The 25,440-nt window shown below is 42.8% G+C and overlaps 3 protein-coding genes across 3 annotated transcripts in view; 2 read left to right on the forward strand and 1 right to left on the reverse strand.

The window, feature by feature from the left end:
• The window catches only part of LOC118420277 (very long-chain acyl-CoA synthetase-like), a 17,456-nt gene extending 8,857 nt beyond the window's left edge, over window positions 1-8,599 (forward strand). The window contains exons 3-9 of the mRNA XM_035827009.1: window positions 4,409-4,567; window positions 4,699-4,823; window positions 5,459-5,653; window positions 5,988-6,078; window positions 6,223-6,421; window positions 7,838-7,935; window positions 8,141-8,599. Of these exons, the coding sequence (XP_035682902.1) occupies window positions 4,409-4,567; window positions 4,699-4,823; window positions 5,459-5,653; window positions 5,988-6,078; window positions 6,223-6,421; window positions 7,838-7,935; window positions 8,141-8,448 (1,175 nt within the window). The 3' untranslated portion in view covers window positions 8,449-8,599. The remainder of the gene's footprint in view (window positions 1-4,408; window positions 4,568-4,698; window positions 4,824-5,458; window positions 5,654-5,987; window positions 6,079-6,222; window positions 6,422-7,837; window positions 7,936-8,140) is intronic.
• An 845-nt stretch (window positions 8,600-9,444) lies between these two features.
• On the forward strand, window positions 9,445-14,951 carry LOC118420267 (very long-chain acyl-CoA synthetase-like). Its single transcript, XM_035826997.1, has 9 exons — window positions 9,445-10,274; window positions 10,817-11,032; window positions 11,586-11,744; window positions 11,976-12,100; window positions 12,450-12,644; window positions 12,906-13,008; window positions 13,169-13,367; window positions 13,711-13,808; window positions 14,031-14,951. Exons 1-9 carry the CDS (start codon window positions 9,788-9,790, stop codon window positions 14,336-14,338), a joined length of 1,890 nt encoding a protein of 629 aa, XP_035682890.1. The 5' UTR covers window positions 9,445-9,787; the 3' UTR covers window positions 14,339-14,951.
• Window positions 14,607-24,633, reverse strand: LOC118420288. The gene is made up of 8 exons (XM_035827019.1): window positions 24,129-24,633; window positions 21,907-22,181; window positions 20,874-20,991; window positions 20,650-20,697; window positions 20,046-20,162; window positions 19,400-19,505; window positions 19,081-19,111; window positions 14,607-15,460 (listed from the first exon to the last, which is right to left on the reverse strand). The coding sequence occupies exons 1-8, from the start codon at window positions 24,508-24,510 to the stop codon at window positions 15,017-15,019; spliced, it is 1,521 nt and encodes a 506-aa protein (XP_035682912.1). The 5' UTR covers window positions 24,511-24,633; the 3' UTR covers window positions 14,607-15,016.
• Between the last annotated feature and the right edge of the window lie 807 nt (window positions 24,634-25,440).

The following is a 25,440-nucleotide window of genomic DNA, read 5'->3' on the forward strand; positions in this document are numbered from 1 at the left end:
GTCGATACTATATTGTTCGGTGCAACATGACATTGAAATGAAAAAGACAATTTTTGCAGCTGAGGTGGCATAAAAACAGTGCTACTGCGAACGTATAAATCAACACCGTCTATGGTACGGAATACGTCAGCTATATGTTTTCAATTTGTCACAGTGTTTTCTTTCTTGTGCTGGAAACATTTCCAAAGCACTAACAAAAACACACGTGAATAATAGTTTCTCATTATAAACACTATCTACGCGCAAGTTGATATAGCTGTTGCTAAATGCTACATAAACACTGGTAAAGTACCAGTCTTAAGAAACGCGGGTAAATGCATCAGTTCCTAAATACTAGAAAAAACAGTCATGTTGGAGGTGAAGATATCCCTTGGCCAGGTGCATATACCAAAATGTGCGTTATTCTAATTAATACCTAATATTTGCATAATTAATAAAGACATTACATAGTTCTTTTGTGGTCACTTCATGGTAGAGACTTCCTATTGGAGATATATAGGTTGCTTGAGGACAGGTGAATACAATGAAATACATCTTATGTCAAGACTCAGGTATATGCAATAATGGGAATACAAGGGACCCAACCCTCCTTGTCTGAAACAAGTTCAACTATCTTATTACCATGTAATTACGTTAATATTGATACTATGAATGGAGTTATGTATCAAACTCGTGTACTTATTTCATTTTGAAACTGCATTTTGTGATTTATACCAACCAACTTCTAAAATGTCATGTAAACCCGTTTTTTTTGGGAGGGGGCGAAATCGCTAAAGGGGGGCGAGGTAGGGGGGCGAGATCACTAGCCGGGGAGGGCGAGATCGCTAGTGATTTCGCCCCGGGGGGGCGAGATCGCTAGTGATTTCGCCCCGGGGGGGGGGGGGGGCGAAATCCCGGGGGGGGGGGGGAAATCCCTGTCCCCCCCGTAAATATGGGACCCGATATTTCTTCAAACCTCCAGATCGAAAGGGGGTCAACGTGACTTTTTTTTAAAACAAAAACTTAACTGTGAAAGCTTTGCTTTAAGGGTACCCTGTCTTAAGCTCATGTTTGACATCCTCGGAGTACCCCAAAACTAGTGCGTGAGGGCGAAAAAAGAACAATCCAGCCAAAAAATGCTGTTAAATCACAGGACTCAACATCCAGTCCATTCTTCAAAAAAAGACCAGTCAGAGACAGAAAAACCGGTCAACAGGTCAAAACGACCTAAAAACAACTCACCTGCTCACGAGACGGAAGAACCCCAGCGAAAACAACAAAAAGGTGCCCCACCTCCACAACAAAGTGGCACGACCTGAGGCTAGTGACACCGCATAACGAACTGGACCGGATACTGGACTCATAGGTCTCTGGATTATGGATTGTACAAAGCAAATACGAACTGAGTTCATTATGATATTAATACAAGCCAAAGGTGAGTGCTTTATGCCTCAATGCTCTTGTCAAACGGTGGAATGTGAGGAGCAGAATGGTGATACGCTGTTTGTTAACATCAACAAAATAAACAGCATCAAAGTAACGTTAATTGTACCATCAACATGAGCTTGTGTAACTTATCTCATATCTCCCAACGTTCGAGGACTCCTCGAAAAAAACAAAAACAGGATCAATACTTTCATTTGTAAAGAGACAAAAAGCTGACGTAATATTTCTCCAGGAAACACATTTCACCAATGACACCAGACATGTTCTAACTAAAGAATGGCAAGGTCCATGCTTTCGGAGCTTCGGATCAAATTCAAGCAGAGGCCTCGCCGTACTGATTAAACCTACTCTTGATTTTGTCCTACATGATTGTAATTCCGTAGATTGTGATGGCAGAACACTTCTCTTGAAGGTGTAGAGCTTTGTCTCGTGAACATATAGATAGATAGAACTTTATTGCACGACAATTGCACATGGTACAAAGTATGGCAACAACAATTACATAAAGTACAAAATGGAGGTATAGGATAACGCTTAACACTCGTTCTCATTGAAATGTCGAAAATGGCATTTTTTTGGTCGAAAAATAAATCGGCTTTATTTTCACTAAAAACTACTTGGTTGTTTAGGAAAATTCCTCTTTTAACCATAGCCAAAAAATGGCAACTTATTATTTTCGGTCCCATTGATAATGCATTACAGGGCGTGTAACAAACGTTACCGGTAACGTTTGTTACAACAGTAGACTTTACCTGTTTTCTTCGAAAGGACTTACCTTATTGACTACATCATTTAGGTATAAGTGGATGTCCCTCGAGACATTTAAAAAGTGGGCAGCTTTTTTACACCAGGTCAAATAGAAAGCTTAGACAGCATCGAACAATGGTAACGTTTGTTACAATCATTTCTGTACAACATTTGGTTAAGCAAGGTGGGATACAAATGACAGTCAACAACCCTTTCTTGTTTCTTTAGAAAGTCAGAAAAATTGTACAGCGTCACAAAAACGGCCATTTGTAGTCTTATACGTGCATAATATAACCGTGGCAGCCATCGTACTAGTGGTGGTAACGTTTGTTACAGAATCTGGCGACAGGTATAAACCACCTCACACAGCCTCCAAGATCAGTGACAGGAGCGATCTGACGTGATCGGGCAGAGGGCCTGGGTAGCTGGTTTCACCTGCCGAACAATCATTCTGGGAACTGAATTTTTACATTTTGGGCTGCTATTTGAATTCTTCGTTTTTTCTCAGGCGACAGCCATTTTTTAGGGTGTGAAATCCCATCCGTGGCTACAATAATCTTCTAACCCATCAACCTCTACGAATGCTGTTGTGCATCTTTTGTAAAACATTACAGGGGTTGTGGAAAAATGAAGGGACCGGTGATGTTCTCTATAATTTGCTCCATATCAAGGAGTAAAGTCAGGCGACAGCATTTCGACATTTAAATGAGAACGAGCCTCAAACAAGCTAGTTAACATAACAATAAGGGCTAACATAATTCATTCATATAGTATCATAATGAAGTAAGCTAATCATTAGCTTCAGTATTCTTTCTAATAGCGAAGCAGTCCTTGATATATTTGCCTATTTTTGCATTATGGGAGTTCTGACATCTAAATATATGTGCAAATCTGTCTGTAGCATTAAGTCTTTTATGCCCCCAACAGAACCAAGGAAAGAAATGATTTCTTTAAAAAGGTATCCAACTGGTTTAAGTGTCACAATCCAATTGATCTACTCTGTGGAGGAGATATGAATTGTGCAAAAAAATCCCCTTGTTTACAAAAAAAGGTGGTAGAGCTGACACAGCACTAAGATAAGTTACAGCTATGAAAAACCTATGCTCTAAGTTAGATATGTGTGATGCCTGGAGGTCAGTGAATGCTGACACCCGACAATATACATGGAGGAGCTTGGCCCAAAATGTGGCATGTAGACTTGATTATTGGCTCATCCATAAAAGACTAGTAGAAAATATAGAAAAATGTGACATTAGACCTGCAATTCTTACTTATCACCAGGCGGCCTTTCTAAAGCTCAGGTTCGATAGAAGCTCTCGAGGCCCTGGGCTATTTAAACTAAATGTGACTCTCTTAGAAGATGAAGAATATGTCTTAGACGTTTTTGATATAATAGAAGAACAGAAAAACAGTAGCATTAACTCAAGCAGAGATAAGGTAGACATGTACCTCGTAAAAATATCAGAATTCTCCAGACAATACGGGGCAAAGAAAGCTAGGCAAAACAGGGAAAATATGGAACGTCTTGCGAGAAAATTATGTCATCTCACAACTGTAGTTGATGGAAATCCAACAAATGAAGACATCCTGACCTATAAGCAAGTTAAATCTGATCCAGAAATTCTTTACAAGAAAAAGTGCCATGGTGAATATATTAGATGTCGAGCCAAATGGAGAGAAGAAGGGGAAAAACTGTCTAAATATTTCTTGAATCTGGAAAAAAACGAGGCATAGATAAGGAAATTGATTGTTTATATATTGAGGGAAAGAAAGTGACAGAGACCACAGAAATCTTGAATGAATGCACCAATTATTGCACCTACCTCTTAGACTGTTAGAGACAATTGTCGCCATTTCAATAACGTTTTTGTTGCCATTCTTCCAAGGGCGATGTGGCCCCATGCTCAGACCCTGGGCCTCCTCACCCTGGAGAGCAGATCCTCTGGCAAGCATATTGACTAGGGATGCTATGATGCTATTGGGTCACATGTGGCCAGTTTTTTTAACAGGCGAAAATCGCTCGCGCGGATGTCATCCATCAGACTAAGACGGTGTGGCCTAACGTACACCGGGTTCTCTCTTTGGCACTCTATAAGTCTTAATGGTTGTGTGTTTTATTTCTCTTGTTATAGAAAAAAACACAATTAGAAACGCCACAATATGATGTGCAGAATGAAGACGGAGCCACATATGAAACAGTGAACATGACTCAATTGCAATCTCCTTTTTCGAAAAGGTTTTCCCAAAGCTGCCAAAGTGACCATGGGAAGGTTTTCCAAATCAGCCTGTTTCTTCGGGGTTTCGAACGTGAAGGCCAATGATGTTGTGTACGTGACTCTGCCCCTGTACCATTCCAACGCGCTGACTTTCGGACTGGGAGGCGCCATTGAGTATGGTACGTATCATACTTGGTGGATTTTTAAGATACTCGTTGAATTATCTGCTTTTAAGTCTATAAACAGGGGGGATATTCGGAAGACCCGCACGTACACACACGCACATACACGAACCTGGTTTGTTTTGCAGGGCACACTATGGCATTGGCCAGGAAGTTTTCAGTGACACGATTTTGGGACGACTGTCGCAAATACAACGCAACAATCATCCTGTACATCGGAGAGCTACTTAGATACCTTTGTGCTCCACCAAAGGTACTTTAATTTTCATATCAAACAAATTGGGGTTTGATTGGGATATCAAATAATAACATGATATAAGGGCCAACATACAGCTCAGTTTGCAAGTGCACATCTTACACCAGACCCCTGCCGAGCTTCTCGATCATGTCGGGGATCATGTACCTACAATTATCATTATATACATATCTTATTTGATTTTGTTGTGTTTTAGTGATAACGTATTGTTATCTGATATACGTACGTTGTTCTGATGGCTCCCGATTTCAACAACATTGTCTCCAATCAATCAGCAGACGGTTGAAAACATTTTATTGCCCGGATTTTCAACCAATCATGCAGTTGTGAGAATTCACGAGTTATCCCTACTTTTCACGACCTATATTTCCAGCCAATTAGTTCCTTACATTCAAGATTTTGCATTGTTTATTGGCGCTACCCCGTTGCCAACAAATACTGCACCCGCCTTACAAATCACTGACCAGCTGTCCCCTAAATGCTCATCGATATGATTAAGTGTATTGAACAAGAGTCGCTGAGAGCCCAAAATACAAACTGAGGATATCTGAAAAATGATACTGACATGTTCATGAAAGAAAAAAATATTATCAATGTTGGGACATCTGAATAACAGCCATCACCTGTTTTAGACTCCATTTGACAGGAATCACAGCGCCCGACTGGCCTTTGGGAACGGACTCCGGCCTGACGTCTGGGTAAAGTTCCGGGACAGGTTTGGGGTAGGGGAGATTATAGAGCTCTTCGGGTCCACGGAGGGGAACGTAGGGTTCGCCAATCTCACCAATAAAACTGGTGCCGTCGGCATGCTGACTCCATTGCTTAAGGTAAGCAAAGGTTACATGAAAAGAAAATACAACGTTTCCTGATTAACGTTACATTCATTGCTTGTAGTATTAAAATACGTACGCGTTTAGCCAGATATACATCAGCAGGCTCTTTTATTTAACATCACATCACCGTAGAAGTATTACTTCTATATCTGGTGGCCTCTCAAAGGTACGTATTTCGCGAACCACAGACTGAGTTTCCGAAGTGGTGGATGTGTTCACTGTGACGTCACATACAATCATCCCATAAACGAACTAAATTTAACGTTAACTTGCGAGGAGTATGCTTGGCTTAATCTGTTTATATTCGTCTTTTTGTTTTCCTGTACAGAGAAATAACGGAGCCTCCTTTCTGAAAGTAGACCCTGAAACGAGCGAACCTGTCAGAGACCAGAATGGCAGATGCATTCCTGTGAAGCCGGGTAAGTTGAGAACATTTTGCTTTTCATTATTACCAAGAGAGTGTGAAGGAGTGAGCTGTCGCATGAAAATAAACCATAAAAAATTGTTTCACTCATCGGATTGTAAAATTCTGCTGTGTAAGGTCCTATTCCTCCACTTCTTAGGGGAGCCGGGTCTTCTTGTTGGTCCTATAACAGACGCCACCCCCTTCTTTGGGTATGAAGGAGACAGGAAGTTAACAGACGAGAAGATTCTTCGCAACGTCTTTAAGGAAGGCGACGCTTTTTTCAACACGGGGGACCTGATGATGATGGACAAGGACTACTATGTGTACTTCATAGACCGACTGGGGGACACCTACAGGTTCTTCATTATAATTATATTATCACAGTACTTATCACCAGTTTAATTATATATCTCCATCTTGCATTCTTGGTGAACCGTTAAAATGGCTTTGTGACAAGTAAACAACAACACTATTAATATCAATAACAATTTTCTAAGTTCGTAAAGGATAGAGATGAAAAACAAAAGGAACATTTATACAGTATATACAAGGTGTAGGATGACATACATATTATCTATAATGGAATACATAACATCACTTGTCAACAACAATATTTACTAATGAGGCGTCAGGGTCTGTATATACACGTGTATGGCTATGCGTAAGGTTCGCCTAGGCATTTCCACAGTTATCTTTTGAACGAAGCAGTAGAGGTGGCTGTGCGAGTAGTAGTAGGGAGAGTGTTAACGTTCCAGAGTGCTGTTGCTCTGTAGATGAATGTTCTCTGGCCTCTGGTGGACTTAGTGAGTTCAGATGTCAGGTGGTCGCTGTTCCTGAGGGAGTAACGTGACTCAGTGGCAGATGCACGGGTTTTGGGTACCAGGGATTGAAGGTGTGGAGGGCAGTGTCCGTTGAGGAGCTTGTACAGGGTGACAGCGGTGTGGAATTGTCGTCTGAACTGTAGTGATGGAAGGGATAACTGGGTGTACAGGGATTGGTATGACGGGTACGGGAGTCCATGTTGTTCACTGATTATTCTGGCAGTTTGGTATTGAACTGATTCCAGTTTTGTTTCGTCGCGCTTGGTGAGTCCAGCCCAGACGATGTCAGCGTACTCCAGACCAGGTCTGGTGATGGTTTTGTAGAGTCTGAGCAGGATATCCTTTGGTACCTTCTTTCTCAGTGCACACAGTAAGCCAGCAGATCTTCTTGACTTAGTGGAGGTTGTTTCAATGTGTTTAGACCAGGAAAGCGTGTTAGTTAAGGTGACACCCAGATGTTTGTAGCTAGTAACGACTTGTAGGGTACTACCGCCTAGGGTGACTGAAGCAGGGGGCCATCACTTTGCATTTGTCCTCGTTGGCTTCTAGCTTCCAGTTTGTTAGCCAGTTGGATACCGACCGTAGGTCCGTGTTGAGTGAGGTGACTACACGTTGGATGGATCGGTTGCTGGTTGAGAGTGATGTGTCGTCGGTGAACAGGTTTGCGTCGGACTGTGTGCAGCAGGAGGGTAGATCGTTGATGTAGAGGATGAAGAGGGTGGGACCTAGCACGGAACCTTGTGGGACACCAATGCTTAATATGTCATATCTGAAATACACCTGGCATTTGGTTCCTTACACGAGAGACGAAAAAGGATCCACAAAGAAAACAGTCATATTTCTTTCATGGGGGTTCAAGATATAACGTTATAGAAAACTAACGTACCAAGGGCTATGAGAGAGAATAGAATGTATGATTACATTAGGGTGATTTCGTTTTATTGCCGGCAGATGGAAAGGGGAAAACGTGGCAACAACCGAGGTGGCAGAGGTCTTACATGACATTGAAGGTGTGCAGGAAGCTAACGTCTACGGGGTTACCGTGCCAGGTAGGAGGCAGGGCTTGTATAGTCACATAGAGATATATATCTAAATAGGGACCTTTATTTGAAGATTACATTGATATTTTCACACCGTAATTCACCTGCGATTGCCTACAGCTGTCGAATATCCCTCCCAATGTTTTATACCCAATTTCTATGCATTCCAGCAAGACTTAACAGCGCTTAAAGCTGATCAATGTGTATGTTCAAGGTCATGATGGTCGAGCTGGGATGGCCGCCATTGTTGTACATCCGGGACACCTGCCGAACATGTGGGAGTGGTACGCCCATCTGTCCTCCCGCCTACCAGGCTACGCCCGCCCGTTGTTCCTCCGTCTCACGCAGCACTTAACCCACACCACCACGTTCAAACAGACCAAGGCAGAACTGATAAAGGAGGGATTTGATCCCAACGTTGTCACGGATCGTCTGTACTTTCGTGACGACTCTAAGAAGACCTACGTCCCACTAGATTCGGAGGTTTACAAGACCATTGCTGTCGGCAAGGCAAAACTTTGAAAGAACCGTAAAAACGGCTTACTGTACGATCACCAAATTTGCAGGGGGTGATATGATCGTCGTGTTTCATAATTCCTGGTTTTTATATCATTATGACGTAATATGACGTAATTATGACGTAATTAATTGAATTTTTGGCTAAAACGTGGAATTCCCATAATATTTCACACAAAAAGTTACCAACAATTTTTAAGTGTTATAAGACTTCTGTTGTCAAAAGCCGACGCAACGACGTCAAAATGACGTTATAGAATGACGTCATCTGTAGTTTAGCTATCCGTCATCTTGGATTATCAACCTTAAATGTCTTAAGATACATTTTTTTCAACATACAACGCTAAATCCCCATGAAGATGAATTGAAAACGTTCACATGAATGTTTTCTGTAAGAAAATAACAAGTAGTGATGAAATCCGAGTGAAAATATTTAATAAGCTGGTTATACTTTTCAAAATGATATTGTCGGCCATCTTGTATTTTGACCAATTAGGTAATCTCATTAGCATAATTTATGAATATTTAATTAAAAATGTTTAACTAAGATGTGTTAGATTTTAAAGATGTATGAAAAGAAGTTTAGTCTAGCAAGAAAATCTTAAAATACCATTGTTTAAACCAAAATTAGTGATTTTTGTAAAATTTGCCTTTCAGAAACCCGTTGCCATGGCAACACGAAAAATCATAAACTTACTCTATTTTTTTTAAATTGTTGCCAACAATATTCTAGGAAAAGTCACCAAGTTTGGTTGTTCTAGCCGTTTGGGAGCTATACATATAGGCGACGTCAAAGCTTTTAGCCAATCCCAACACCCCCCACCCCCCAGTCCGGATAGGGTTAATGTGTGAACCACTAGCATGTTGTATGCGTGTCGTAATCAAGAAATAAACATGTGATTACAGTACAGTACTAGTTTGAACGTACCGTAGTTTCGGCCAAGACATTATGCAGCATTCTCGCATGGGATGATTTTTTTTTTCAAATTCAATTTTGGAACAGTCCATTTTTGTAAAAGGAGGAGGTTGGGTGAAAATTGCTGAATTTGCTCATAAGCTTTCTAGTTTATCATATAGTAGTACGGCTATCACCTCGCTACCCTGTTCAGAAGAATTTGTCCGGAACTTTTCAAATACTTTCCTCAATACTTCATAGATCCAAATACTACAGCCTTCTCGTATAAACACCGTGCAGTGCATGCGACCTTGCGGTCAATGGCCTTAACTTTCAAAAGTCAGCCTTCAAATCTATGACAAAGGTCAGGGGTAACGCCACAATCTGACTTCACGGAAGTCGCATCTTTACAGAGAGTAATTGAGTCGCTCTGTGCTCGTCTCCTACGCCATGGTTAAGCCAACAGAAGCCGCGCTGTATGCGACAGTTGGTGGTATCTCTACCGCCGTGGCGGCTCTCAATGTTTTCTACCCGCAAATCCGACAGGACTTGAAGTTTATGTGGCAATTTCGAGGCGCAATGTCCCGTTTTAGGCGGTACACGTCAGCCCAGCCTCCCGTTTCCCTGGTGGACCGTTTCCTCCACCAGGTGCAGCTCCAACCCGACAAGCCCTTCGTTCTGTTCGAGGACCAGCTCTACACGTACAAGGACGTGGATGTCATGTCCAACAAGGTGGCCAATGTTTTCCACGGGGAGGTGGTTACGTGCGGGGACACCGTCGCCATGTTGGTTTACAACGAACCGGCCTTCATCTGGACTTTCCTGGGCCTGGCTAAGTTGGGAGTGAAGATCGCCCTGTTGAACACCAACCTGAGGAACAAGTCCTTAGTGCACTGTTTCAAGGCGGCAGAGGCGAAGGTTCTTATTGTGGGACAAGGTGAGAAGTACCTTCAGACAGATGATTAAGTGAGGAGTTCTGTGTTCTGAAACAAGTTTGAAAGTTATGAAAGTTAGTGACAGGATGAACTTTAGAAAGGGGCATGCAGAAAGCCTTTTATCAATATAACCCTTCATTCTTTTTACTTCAGCATGCCCATTTCCCGTGTTTAAGATACCTCAGACCCGCGTCGAACCATTTATCATCTCATATAAATGGAGATATAGTTTTGTGTGTGTGCGTGTATGTTTACTAACCCGATGAAACTATTTAATGATATGTAGGTCATTCACCTGTTGGTCACTCACCTTTGGTCTTACAATTTACATGTACAGGAAAAGTTGAATGGTTTTGGGACACGCTGACATCTTGAAAGAGGGACCTTATGGTACCGTCACAGAAGAACCCCTCTCTCTCTGTTATGATAAGGTTTTACCATTGAGCTTGCTTTAAGTTGCCTGATGCTTGCAAAGTTGTTCCAAAAGAGAACCATTCTATCTGTATGTTAACTCGCTCATCATACTTTCTTATGCTATGCACAGGCCAACCTTTACTGGAAGCAACAGTAGAAATCTTACCGTCATTGGAACAGATAGGTGTGACGGTCTGGGTACAGGGAGACAACCCTGGTCTCAACGACTTTCGTTCATTGGATGATAAAATCAACCAAACCCCGGACCATCCAATCCCATTCAAGCTACGAGAAAACGTCCTCGTAAACGACACTTTTTGTTACATCTATACATCTGGAACAACAGGTCAGTATAATTCCCTTTCTACAACTGTAATCTATCTAACAACAATTCTAACAACATCGCCATATCGCATGTCAATTGTCCAGGAATTATGACATTTTTGTACTTAACGCTGCTACAAGTTTCCATGGGAACGGGTAAGTCTGGTACGCGATATCTCTTCAAACTTCGATTGTGGGAGCGCGCCATTTCAATAATGTTTTTTTTATAGTCATTCTTGCCCAAATAAGGGGACAAGGGCGCTGTGGCCCAATGCCCAGACCATGTGCCTCCTTACCCTGGATAGCAGATCCTCTGGCAAGCATAAAATGCTGATTGACCTGGGATACTATGATGCTATTGGGTCACATGTGGCCAGGTTATTTAATTTATTAGCCCTCGGGCAAGAATTTGCAATAAACATACTATTTAATTTATATAAGACAGTGTGGCCTAACGTCTCTGAAAAAAAACCCCAAACAAAACAAAATACCAGTAGAAAACGCCATAAAATGACGTACAGAATCAAAACCACATGAAGCAGTGAACATCACTCAGTCTCATTTTTCCAAAAAAGGTTTGCCCAAAGCTGCCAAAGTGACCGTGGGAAGGTTATCCCAAGCAGCATGTTCATTCGGGGTTTCGAACGTGAAGGCCAATGATGTTGTGTACGTGACTCTGCCCCTGTACCATTCCAACGCGCTGTTTGCCGGCCTGGGAGGCGCCATTGAGTATGGTACGTATCATACTTGGTGGATTGTTAAGATGCTCGTTGAATTATCTGCTTTTAAGTCTATAAATAGGGAAAAAGATCAGAAGACACACACACGCGCGCACGCACGAACGTACACACACACGCAAACACACACACACACACGCGCGCGCGCACGCACGCACGCACGCACGCACGCACACACACACACAGACACACACACACACAGACACATAAACCTGGTTTGTTTTGCAGGGCACACTTTAGCACTTGCCAGGAAGTTTTCAGCAACACGATTTTGGGACGACTGTCGTAAATACAACGCAACTATCATCCTGTACATCGGAGAGCTACTGAGATACCTGTGCGCTCAACCAAAGGTACTATAATTTTTATCTGAAACAAATTAGTGTTTGATTGGAATTTCTTCACTATAAGGGCCAACACACAGGTCAGTTTGTAAGTACACCTCTTACACCCACCCCGCTGCCCGCTGATCACATGTAACGAAAATTGCTCGGCTCGGCTCAACATCAGCTCGGCTCAAGACCATCCTTTTAATATTCATCCGTTTCCATTTCAAAATGCACACAAATAAATCTCAATGATAATATATACATATAGTTAAGGATATGATTTGAGCTTATATAACGTTGACATCTTGTTCAGTTGTTGTCGTAATATCAATGTAGTACCATCTGAATAACCACCACCATCTCCATGTTTCAGACTCCCTTTGACAGGAATCACAGCGTCCGACTGGCCTTTGGGAACGGACTCCGGCCGGACGTGTGGGTAAAGTTCCGGGACAGGTTTGGGGTGGGGGAGATTATGGAGATCTACGGCTCCACGGAGGGGAACGTGTCGTTCATCAACATCACCAACAAAACTGGTGCCGTCGGCATGCTGACTCCATTGCTTAGAGTAAGCAAAGGTTACATGAACGCACAAGATACGTTTTCTGACTGTATTCAACAACATTGGTTGTAGTATTTAATACGTACGCTTTTAGCCAGATATACACCTTTCTCCTTTTATTAGATGTCGCACCACCAAAAGTGCATTATTTCTATCTCGCAAGGTAACAGTATGCAAAAAACCAAGTATTCTGATATTGTACAATTGCATAAAATCACGAAGATTGAGCTCTTATATGTACTTTTTCTTTCTTTATTCCCTGGACAGAGAATGAATGACAGATTCAAAGGGGCCTCCTTTCTGAAAGTAGACCCTGAAACGAACGAACCTGTCAGGGACCAGAATGCCAGATGCATTCCCGTGAAACCTGGTAAGTTGAGAATAGTTTAGTTTTTAACTATTTATTATCTGGTGTGTTACGCCGAAGGGCGGTTTCGCCGGCTATATAGATACGGATACAGATCTCAAGAAATACGCCACAACAAATCACTCATCGGATACTAAACTTCTACGACTACTCCCCATTTCAGGAGAGCCGGGTCTTCTTGTTGGTCCTGTAACAGACGCCACTCCCTTCGTTGGGTACCAAGGAGATAGGAAGTTAACAGACAAGAAGATTCTTCGTAACGTCTTTAAGAAAGGCGACACCTTTTTCAACACGGGGGACCTGATGATGATGGACAAGGACTACTATGTGTACTTCATAGACCGTCTGGGGGACACCTACAGGTCGTTCATTATAATTATATCATTTACGTTACTGATAATAAATTCAAAGTAAAGGATAAGTAATAAATCTATGATTACATCAGATTCTATATGCATAAATATATATATATATCCATCTTGGTAAGCCGTTACCAGAAAAAAAAACGACTGGGACACTGGCAAAAAATACCAATGTTTTAATGTCATTACCTGGCCTCAATTTGAAGACGCCACACACCTGTTAGTCCGGCAGTTGCTTCCTAAAACGAGAGGCAAAAATGGCGAACACAGAAAACAGTCAAAACTAGCTTACCAATGAGTATCAGAGAGAATCTAATGTATGGTTACGTTGTATTGCCGGCAGGTGGAAAGGCGAAAACGTGGCAACAACCGAGGTGGCAGAGGTCTTACATGATATAGAAGGTGTGCAGGAAGCTAACGTCTACGGGGTTATCGTGCCAGGTAGGAGGCAACACTTGCATGGTCATTGAAAACAAAATAAAGTAAACTTGAACATGAGTTGCATTGATCCTTTCCCAGCGTAGTTGACCTGATTGAAAATATGCCAAATATCTCTCTCACTAGTTTATGTGTAATTTTAAAAGTTAAAACTTTCTATGTATGCTGTCAGAATTAACAGGGCTTAGCCGTCTAACAGCTGATCAATGTGTTTGTATTTTCAAGGTCATGACGGTCGAGCTGGGATGGCGGCCATTGTTGTACATCCGGGACACCTGCCGAACATGTGGGATTGGTACGCCCATCTGTCCTCCCGCCTACCAGGCTACGCCCGCCCGTTGTTCCTCCGTCTCACGCAGCACTTATCCCACACCACCACGTTCAAACAGACCAAGGCAGAGCTGATAAAGGAGGGATTTGATCCCAACGTTGTCACGGATCGTCTGTACTTTCGTGACGACTCTAAGAAGACCTACGTCCCACTAGATTCGGAGGTCTACAAGGCTATTGCCGTCGGCAAGGCAAAACTTTGAAAGAACAGTGTGTCCAATTTGTTTACATCCCCAAATGTTGTAGCGTGATTTAATTTTCATAACGGTTTTGTGTTATCATTTTTAAGAAAATTTTTCTACAATCCATGTTTTGTCAAAAGTGATTTGTCGTATACTTAGCAGACAACTTTTAGATCCTTTGATAAGAATCCAGCATTCGCCCAGTAGACGAAACGTGGTCAGCCGTTAATGACATAAATGTAGCTGTCTTGAATTGTTCAGAAACTATCACAGAAGTTACACACAACACTGGCTTCAGCAAAATCATTTGTTCAGTTGTATACATTTCATATGGAACAAAACAAGATGAAACAGATTGTCGATACATCATTATAGAATTAACATTTATATAATTATATGGTTTGTTTATATATATAACAGTTATGACATTGACCCTTTCAGGTGATGTCAAGTAACTCACTCACCAATATTAATACTACATGTTCGTTTGAATATACACAGTAATGCATGTAATATTATATCAAATCCACTATCCATTCACCAGAATATATGCCAAAGGCTTCGATATCGTAACATTTTAAATGATACATAATAAGTAAATCATAACAATATATTAAGATCCATGACGATGAAAGTCAGTTGCCCTGTTTTTTTTTAGTTTATCATCTTAATTGAAAGACGCCAAAATAAAAGCTTTTATCATAAGTTCGAAGACCCTCCGTTCAGGTCTATGTAGCCATTTCCTTCTGACTCTGGCATGATGTAGCCTTCATAGTCTGTATCATTGGCTGGATCTGTCTTCTCTGGCTGTGGTTCCACATACACACCCTCGTATCCTGGTATAGACCCGACCGGCGGTGGCGCGGGCGGCTCAGGATCGCCTTTACTGGCGTCCCCCTTGTCTTTCTCTGCCCGTAAATCTGCGTTCAGCGATGTATACGCGCCACCTTGCGATGTGTCTTTTCTATACAGGCTCCGCTGCTGTGTTCCGTCCAGCTCCATGTAGATGTCCTCGGGATCGGCGGAGCTGTAGTAGTGAGGTTCTTCGCCCGGACGCGGCGGGACAGGCGGGGGGACGTTCGCGCCCTTCTGCGATGAGTAGGCGGGGTTCGCTACGCCGCTTTTCTTCCTGGCACTAGCGGGCTGCAGACACACATAGGAACAATTACATACACAATTTCTTTAAATGGAACTACATCTAAAATTTCGCTTTTGGTATATTGATAGCTTGCAGATCGAAATACGACCGACATATTAAAATGGTGTAAACATGTTAGTACCGGAAATATATTAGGTTATTTGTTGGATGTCCATCGTCACTTCGATGAAGACTTCAATGGCGTCTCTGGTGCGACCGGAGGCCGAAGGCCGAGGCGCATATGCGTCCGCATGTCGGGCACACGACAGCGGTGCTGGGGGTGGGTCTTCCCTCCTTCTCTTTCTCCTTCCTTTCTTGTCGTTTCTTTTCTAGCTCATTTAGTCTGTTGTTTTCGAAGTTTCTTACTCCCTGATGGACAGCATGACGCCATGCGCATCTGTCCATTGCAGTAGCCTCCCATTCCCGGTGTGGAATGTTGCATGCAGAGAGGGACGACTTCAGTGAGTCCTTGAAGCGCTTGTAGGGACGTCCGACCTTTCTTGTGCCGGAAGCAAGCTCACAGTAGAACACTGTCTTCGGGAGTCGTGCTTCGTCCATACGCACCACGTGGCCAGCCCATCTCAGCTGAGCTTTCATGATGAGCGCTTCAATGCCCATCATGTTTGCTCGACGGAGCACTTCTGTGTTGGGAACCTTGTCTGTCCAGGAGATACCCATAATTCTTCGCAGGCAGCGGAGGTGAAATCCGTCCAGAGCTTTCAGCTGCTTTTTGTACAGTGTCCATGTTTCACAGCTGTAGAGTAGCGCTGTGATAACAACTGCTTTGTAGACTGCCAGCTTTGTCTGAAGTCTGATGCCACGTTCACCCCACAGCCGCTTCCAGAGCCTACCAAAGGAGGAGCCGGCTTTCGCAATCCTGTTGGACACTTCCTTGTCTGTACTGCAGGATGAGGTCAGTGTACTTCCCAGGTAGGTAAAGCTCTCTACATTGTTTAGCTCTGTCCCTTCGATCATGATGTGAGGAGCTGCTAGTGACACTCCTGGCGCAGGTTGAAGCATCACTTCTGTCTTCTTCAGGCTAATTGTTAGCCCGAAGGCTTTGCTGGCTGTTGATAGGCAGTTAGCGAGCTCTTGCAGATCCGGTTCGCTAAGAGCAGCGAGGGCGCAATCATCTGCAAAGAGAAAGTCTCTCACCAGGGCCTCCAGCACCTTGGTTTTTGCTTTCAGACGCCGTAGATCAAAGACCCGCCCGTCGCATCTGTAGCGGATGGTTATCCCGGCATCTGTCGCAGAGAGTGCCTTGAACAGCATGGTGGCAAACATGAGGCTGAAAAGAGTGGGTGCCATAACACAGCCCTGTTTTACTCCATTCGTGATAGGGAATGAGTCAGATACTGTGCCGTTTCCCACAACACGGGCCATCATCCCATCGTGGAATGACCTGATGATGCTGACGAACTTTGGGGGACATCCCAGTTTAGACAAGATTGACCACAGGCCCTCTCGGCTGACTGTGTCAAACGCCTTGGTTAAGTCCACAAACATGATGTACAGGTTTTGATTTTGTTCACGACACTTTTCCTGGATTTGGCGAAGTGTAAATACCATGTCAATGGTTCCTCTGTTACTTCTGAAGCCGCACTGGCTTTCTGACACCACGTCATCCAGCAGGTGCTGTGTGATGCGATTGAGGACAATGCGGGCCATGACTTTCCCAGCAGCACTCAGCAGCGAGATTCCCCTATGGTTGTCGCATGCTGCTCTGTCTCCCTTGTGCTTGTAGAGATGAATGATGTTGGCGTCCTTAAAGTCCTGCGGCACCGATCCCTCCTTCCAGAACATTTGCATCAGTTCTGTCAGTTTGGCTGTGACAGCATCTCCTCCCTCTTTGAGGACCTCAGGAGGTATGCCATCTGGCCCAGGTGCTTTACCTCCTTGGAGTTGCTTAATGGCCTTCTGGGTTTCTTCCAGGCTTGGAGGGTCATCCAGAGAGGCCAAGAGTGGTCGCTGCGGCATGTCCTGGATTGCCTGTTGGTCGATATTGGAAGGTCTGTTGAGCAGCTGGCTGAAGTGTTGTCTCCAGCGCTCGGTTATGTCGCTCTTCTCTGTGAGGAGAGTACCATCAGCTGAGCGAACGGGTGCCATGGCATTGGACGAGGGACCATACACTGCTTTCAGACCTGAGAAGAACATTCTTGTGTTGTGGTCGTCTGCATACTGTTGCAGTTCTGCCGCCTTAGTCTCCCACCACTTGTCCTTCATTCTTCTGAGTTCTACCTGGACTTTACTCCTGAGGTGCTTCAGGTGGTCATGCTTTGCAGTGGAGTTCTTGTCGTTCAGCCACTGCGTAAACGCTTCTTGCTTTTTCTTGAGAAGGCTGGTGATTTCTTCGTTATTGTTATCAAACCAGTCCTGGTGTTTACGCTTTGTGTGACCTAGTGTGCGTTCGGATGTGTCGTACATTACTTTGCGAAAGTTGCCCCATGCTTTCTCTGGGTTACTTTCGGCGGGCAGTTTCTTGATCTGCTCCCTGAGGTTTCTTGCTAGCACCTCTTTTGTTTCCACATGTGAGAGTTTTGAGACATCAAGCTTCTTCTTGGTGCTGTCTTTCCTCCTCATGTGTTTGCGGTCTGCCTTGGCTGTTGAAAAAGAGAGCTTTGATCGCAGTAGCGTGTGGTCAGTCCAGCAGTCTGCTCCTCTCATTGCCCTGGTGATGTGCACATCACGGATGTCTTGTCGTCTTGTTATTATGAAGTCAATTTGATGCCATCGCTTTGAGCGGGGATGCATCCAAGTGGCCTTGTGAATGTCCGATAGTTGATACAGGGTGTTTGTGACTGTGAGGCCATGCTCAGAGCAGAGTGTAAGGAGCATTTGGCCATTCGAGTTCTCCCTCCCTATGCCATGGGGTCCGATGACACCTGGCCATGCTTCACAGTCGCTGCCCACGCGAGCATTAAAGTCCCCCATGAGCAGCATCTTGTCATGGTTGGGTACGGTACGCACTAAGTGTGCAAGCTTCTCGTAGAATTGTTCTTTCTGTTCCTGGGTATAGCTCATGGTAGGGGCATATGCACTGATGAGGGTCAACTGAGTATTCCCTTTCAGGGGTAGCCTCATCACCATAAGACGGTCATTGATTCCTTTGGGAAGGGTTTCTAGCTTTCTCACAAGTGAGGTGCGGATGGCAAAGCCAACCCCGGATTCTCTGGGTTCATCTTGACACTTTCCTGACCAGAAGAATGTGTATCCGCCACCAGACTCGGTTACCTCCCCTGTGTCCGCCAAGCGTGTTTCGCTCAGCGCAGCAACGTCAATGTTGTATTGCCGTTATTTACATACGTACTAAAGTGCTATTCTATGATGTTTTGCACATAAAAGTTGCTAAGATAGTTCCCTTATGAGAAAGGAATCAAGAAAGCAAAGAAATCTGGTGTTCTTCAACCAAATTACCCCGCAAATTAATGAAAAGGGTATTACATATTCAAACGTGTTAATGTGTTCATCAGTGCTTTCTCACACGTTCGTTCCTTTCCCGTCTAGTCTATATCCTCCAGTTCAGTGGATTCGACATTGGAATACAGTCTGAGGCAAGACACAAAGAAATATGTTTCCGTAAGATACATATCTTTCTGTCAAGAAGAAACGATGAAGGCACACGTACCAGATTAGTTCTCATTGTGCTCCGTTGTCTCCTAAAGGGAGGAGAGTTAAGATATAACGTTAGGTAAGCGCCAACAAGTAGCATCGTCTGTTGTGTAGTTGCGAACACGCATGGTCTACAGCAACATGTTATGAATGAAGCAGCATCACCAAAGCCAGTACATCTATATCAGAAATATCAATATATCTCATATCAAAATGTTATAGAATTCCGTTTCTACAAATCCGTTCACCAGAGTGAAGCAGTGGGGAATCAGAACCATACAACAATCTTATTTAATTTAGTGCTGCACGTAACGAAACCGGGACTGAAAACTTACCCTGCAACTTTCCCGGCCCTGTAGAACAGGAATGCGATACTGGCACCTATTACTGCTAGCGCCAGGACCACACCCACAGCAACACCAATTATCATCGCTAGATTACCTGTACATTAACAACAGAAACAAAGAAAATAATGAGTGGTCAAATCTTCAGAGTCACCGTGGTAGAGGCGAAAGGGGAGAATGGTGTCAGAATGCGCATTTTACAACAATGAGGTTATAGAGTTAAACCCCTTGTTATGCTTATCTATTGACAAAAATATCTAAATTCTACTTTCAAAGATAGAAGGTGTTTTTCCATGGAAAATGTAGCAAAGCTTATCAATGTTTGCAAAAAGCAAAACATTACACATATGGAGTATAATCAATTCAGTGGTACTTTCCATCAGTGTTAAGGTAATGTGAGTTTAGAAGACATAAAAATTGTGTAATGGATTCCATACACAGATGGTTTCTTGTATTACATCAAGCAAGGAGGTTAAACACTATTTTTAACCTCCTTGCATCAAGGAACTAGCTATAGGGTCTGTTGAGAACCCCCATTGTTGCAGGATTAGAATATATGGTATCGGCAATGATACATATATATTCAAAGGCTATATTGAATAGAATATCCTTCATTGTGAATGGCATATATACGTACTTGATGACGCTGGCGGCGATGATGTTTGAGTTACTGGTGATGGTGTTTGAGTCGCTACAGTAGGGCTGGTCATAACTGATATTGGGTGAGTGACAGACATCGGACCTAGGCCGGATCCTGGGTGGAAAATAAAGATATCGAGTCATCACTCTGTTAAGTAAGGGATTACGCAACATACTTTTCATGCTTTGTTATGAATATGATCTAAGCAAACCAATTAATAGCTGAGTACATGCATTTGGTAACAATCGTTCTAATCCTGATTAAATTACAATGCAGTTCTTTATCACTGAAATTGGTCACTGGATGGTCACTGAAGAGTCACCACCTAAGTGGAAAAGGGATATGATAATCCAATGACTATATATAAGGAGAAAAAAGGACAGAAATTGAGGTTACAGATTCCCCAGTACTTTTGAAGTACTGTGCTCACATCACTTGATTGTTTGAAACGGCTAATTGGCATTTTCAAACAAGTAACTAGCTATTTTAAAGCGGCTTGTAGACTATCCTAAAACTTGTAACAATATTACAAGTGCTAGACATCTTTTGATCTCTAATTTTGTAGTAGATAAATTATTGTACATTCTAATAATAGTCATACCGGATCCAGTTCCGAAGTTACAGGGAGGTGTTCCCGACTGGTAGCTATCTGTATTAATAATTGAAAGAAAATGATAGGTCATGGATGACATTCATGGCATCTAACTCGTAAGAATCAGTCAAGAGCCAAACATTGATATGGAACCCCCACACTCTCAAATAATCCTCTAGAACAACGTCTTAAAGGGTAACGGTAGGAATTACGATACTTGAAGTTGTACTTACACGCCGCCGTACCATCCAACTTGAACCTAACACAAGTCGGAGGGCTGGAGTTACACGATATGTCCAACTGTATGATCAGTCCGTCCACACAGGGGGACAGGTGGGCGGGGCCCCTCCACTGTAAAGAATCATTACATTCATGAACAAAAGTAACAATACCACGTCCTCTCCGAGAAATCAACTTGTACATACATTGTGGACATGAATGAAAATACCCGTGACGGAAAGAAACAGAAACAGAGGTAGTTGACATATAAAGTTCGTATATTCTTTATCAGCGGCGTCTGATTTTCGTAGAAAATTAGTAAATGGCGTCGGAAAGGCTTGTATACAATTTCACAGAATGATTGTTAAGAACAATGCCCTTAACTAAGCTAAATGTTCTGAAGAAAAAAATGAAAAGTATTGTCTCGGTTCTTTGGTTTGTCCTTTGTCCAGATTGTTGTACATTTTTTGCATTGCCGCGCCAGCGGCAATGCCTTATGCCAGCTTTCTTCCATGGATCCATGGATCAATGGACGGACCTTTTAACCCAGCCCTTCCAAAGCCCCTTCCAAAGGCCCTTCTTTCCTACCGAGTTTCATTGCTTAGTTAGACAATGGTACATTCCAGGCGAGTATTAAAACTCTCTTCTAGACGCATGTTACTGTATGTGGTCCAGCGTAATAAATCTACGCTTTAACTCACCATGTTTATATAAAGATATATCACAAATTGCATCAGAAGGAACTTATTTTGTAATGAAAAATAATGCATATTCATTGTGGGTCAAAAAGTTTTACAAAACCTGTTTAATGTGCCAATAATTCATGTGACATAAATTATGATAATGAGGTAAATTTCCAATATCCCCTTTTGCTGCATTTCCTACTGCAGTTGCTAGGTGTCGCTCTCAGCAGTTCAGTCATAAAATACGCGGCAATGCACAGCTTTTAAAAGATTTCTTGTTTTACTAAAATCATATATCCACTTAGGAACGAGTACTGATCATGGAAAGATGTATTTGCTAAAGACGCCGGGTTGAAATACTAACCTTAATGTACATGTATCCATCTGAACGTGCGCTCAGTCTGAAGAACGGTCCACCGGCCCCGCTGTAGCTGAAGATGTAGCCCAGCGGCCACACGCCGGTTCTGTCCAAGTACAGCTCGTTTGTGACCTGACATGCCCCCGCCTGTGTCAGGAGGTTACCGCTCAGACGTAAGGCGGTCCTGGGCTGGAGGAAAACTGACGACTGGCCTGCTGGGATCTCAAGCGTCTCATAGAGAGCATCTCCAACCGTCACGTAACACTGTGTCTGACTGTAACCTACACACAAAACAAATACTGTAAATACATTTAATTTCGCGGGGATTTAATTTCGCGGTAGCAGGAAAAAGGACTTTTCGCGATGGATTTAATTTCGCGGTAACACCATAGACTGCAGTCTAATACCATAATAGAAAAATGTTCGCGGTGGTTTTAAGTTCGCGGTGAAGTGGTCACCGCGAAAACCGCAAACATTAATCCACCGCGAACATTTCTGCATTTACAGTATCCTTTAATGGCTAGTCTTTCGACGTTTATAGAATATCAATCGTATTACACATATCGAGCATACAAATACCGCATTTCGCTGCAATTTAGTACATTTGGTGGTGATGAAATAGAAGCAGATATCATTGTCTAAAATAGTGTAAAGCAAGTACCAGTGGATCACTCTTTCGTCGTATCCAAATTATGATATGTAGCAGGAACAGTATATTATAATATTACGGAAAAACACTGAAAATACACAATACGTCAACAGTATTCCTCACGAAATGAACGAAAGTTGGCAAACATTCCATGCAGTTAACACTCTTTAACACAGAACATTTTAACATTATACATCTTTTTCATGCCATTGATCAATTCAATAAATAAATATAAAGCAATTCCGCAGACTACCAAAAAGTGGTCACAATTGATTTACTCCTATACGTAAAGGTGATGAGAAGTACAGACTGTATTACAACAACGAGACAAAAATTGATATTTTTCTGATATATGCATAGTATCTCTGAGCGATAGTTCCGCTACAAGCTAGATGTCAGCCTTGTATACGTAATTATTCCAAGTACAAGGCAGCTGCACGGTGACTCGTGATATATGGATTATACGGGAGGTATTTGCGTTGGTGCCAGACACTGCCTATAGTGGCTCCACCCAGTCATGGAAGACTGGGTCAGATTAATGCGTTGTAGTTACCAAATGCTGGTACTACATACTGACTACAACAATGGCAGTCTGATGCAAATCTGCGATATCGCACCCGTATACAGTTTACATTGTACATTGAGAACATCAAGGAAGACAAATAAGTGCAATGATCAGAAAATCCCGTGCTAGCATATGCGATCATCATATGCGATTAGATCTAGACATGGAGACTTAATTGAGTCACGCTTTTCTGCATAAGTCTTCTGGGATTAACCCTACCTTTAGTTATGTGGCATTGCCACGGGGCAAAGAGGGGATGGGGTGGCCTCAAAATGGACTCACCACAAGTAATTTCACAGCTTTAGCGCCCATAGATTTGTTTTTGCTGTTATGTCTATATGTACGCCTTGTTTGTATTTTCCCTAAGTCATCCTTATGGGAAATATAATTTTGTAGATTTTTCTGTTTATCGGTCAAAACATACACCTTGCAAACATTGACACATATATAGCGTGACATATCAGGGACTTCTTTTGTCGGTTTCTCCTTTTCGTGCCACCTTTCCTATCGGCGCGCCTAGCCACTTCTTTGTTCCTCTCTAAACACAGCCTCGCTTGAAGGACTTACTCAGCCTTATTTTGAGAAGGTCATGAGTGGATTAGTTGCCATGGCGCTAAATGCACTAGTACCTTCCTGACACGTAACCACCGAAGTTCATGTAATGTTAGTAATAATTATGTGCCCTACATTAAAGATACTCACTGCAAGCCTACACTTAAAACGTGGACAATCGTTTTGATTGCACAGTACGTACAATGGCATGACCTAAATAGACATTCCAGTGGAGGTAGTGTCGGTCTCTATGAATGCAATGGAATAGAATGACATAATTCATTGAGACATTTTAGATTAGCAAGGTATCCAAATTAGAATTGAATGAATTATTCATATATTTGTTTTTAGATTATGTCTGCTGCAAGACAAATACATATTCCTTCAGATCAGAAGCAACCTGTTGTTGTATAAGTATACTATTTTTCGACAAAATACATGGCGATTCCCTTGAAATCTCACCTGTGGCTAGCTCCGTGTTGTTGCACACCTGTCTGTCGACGTCGAATACGTGCGTGCTCTGACGACACTTACAAGCACACTGCTCCACACCACCATCGAACGTAAACTTCCCCACAAAATTTGCTTCCATCCCCGAGCAGTTGTCGTAACAGTGGCGCTGATTATTCGGCTCGACGTACTGACAAGGGTTAGTGAAAACGTCGCCATCATCTTCTCTATAGACATGGAACTGTTGATCGTAGTTGCAATCCAAAGCAGTGGCCAATATCCTTATAGTCCAAAATAAAAACGTCGTCGAAAAGAGCAGCAAAGAAGATGGCGATGTCCAAAGTGGATTCATAGATACAGCTGCCATCTTTTCGTTTGCCGGTTTCTCACGCATTTCAGCGGTGTTGTCTGTTTCAATCAACCGTACAATGACGTCAGTTCCGGTCAGTGTACCCACCTGTACCAGACGCACAACTTAAAGTCGAAGCTTTAGAAAAACAAATGAATGGGGTCTTATGTTACCGGTGCTGTTGAGGGAATGTGGAGATTGTACGGTTCATTGCACGACAATGTAGTTCTAGGTGTCTAGAATGACCCCGTGTGACACTGAAACTAGGTATTTTTCAAGGACACGTGTGTCGCCGCGAGTACATCCCCGTGAAATAGTTGGGACTTATCAAAGCCGACGCTTGCAGCTTACGTTATGTGCCGTGAGAATTGTTTTCTTTATAGATTACGTTCTGAACTGCCCCTTGTCGCAATATCTATTTAAAACAACAAGAGGCAAAGCAAGAGACAATAGTTATATCTGTACTGATAGCATACACAAATATAAAATTTAGCCGAAAACATGTTCTCTATTCAACAGCTAATGTTCAAGCAGATGTTAACGCTTTATTACTGCTAAATTTCACTAACAGCCACTTTCCGCAGTGTCGACCGTCAGAAAACATTAAATCTTCTACCCACTATCTGCTTGCCCACCATCTGCTTGGAGATAAGGAACGCCCCCAAATTATAAGCCAACCACTCAGAATTAGGTTGGCCTCGTTCAGTAAAGTGTGGATGACATATGAGTAGACGGCTGTCTAGTTTTGTTTGGAGTACCGGCTTACACAGCAAATACAAGTCTTGCGGAATGACCCTTGACCTATTTACTTTGCCTCATGAATATTCATGACGTAGGGCCTAACCACCTGCTGAACTTTGCAATACATGTACAGGTGGGGTTTCCCGCTGTGTCCTGATTCTGGTTCAAACTGGTCAACACCAGTTTTAGAAACTGTACGTACTTCTTGTGCCTAAGATATATAGTTTATAGATG

This window comes from Branchiostoma floridae, chromosome 1 (genome assembly GCF_000003815.2).
Source record: "Branchiostoma floridae strain S238N-H82 chromosome 1, Bfl_VNyyK, whole genome shotgun sequence".
Lineage (NCBI taxonomy): Eukaryota > Metazoa > Chordata > Leptocardii > Amphioxiformes > Branchiostomatidae > Branchiostoma > Branchiostoma floridae.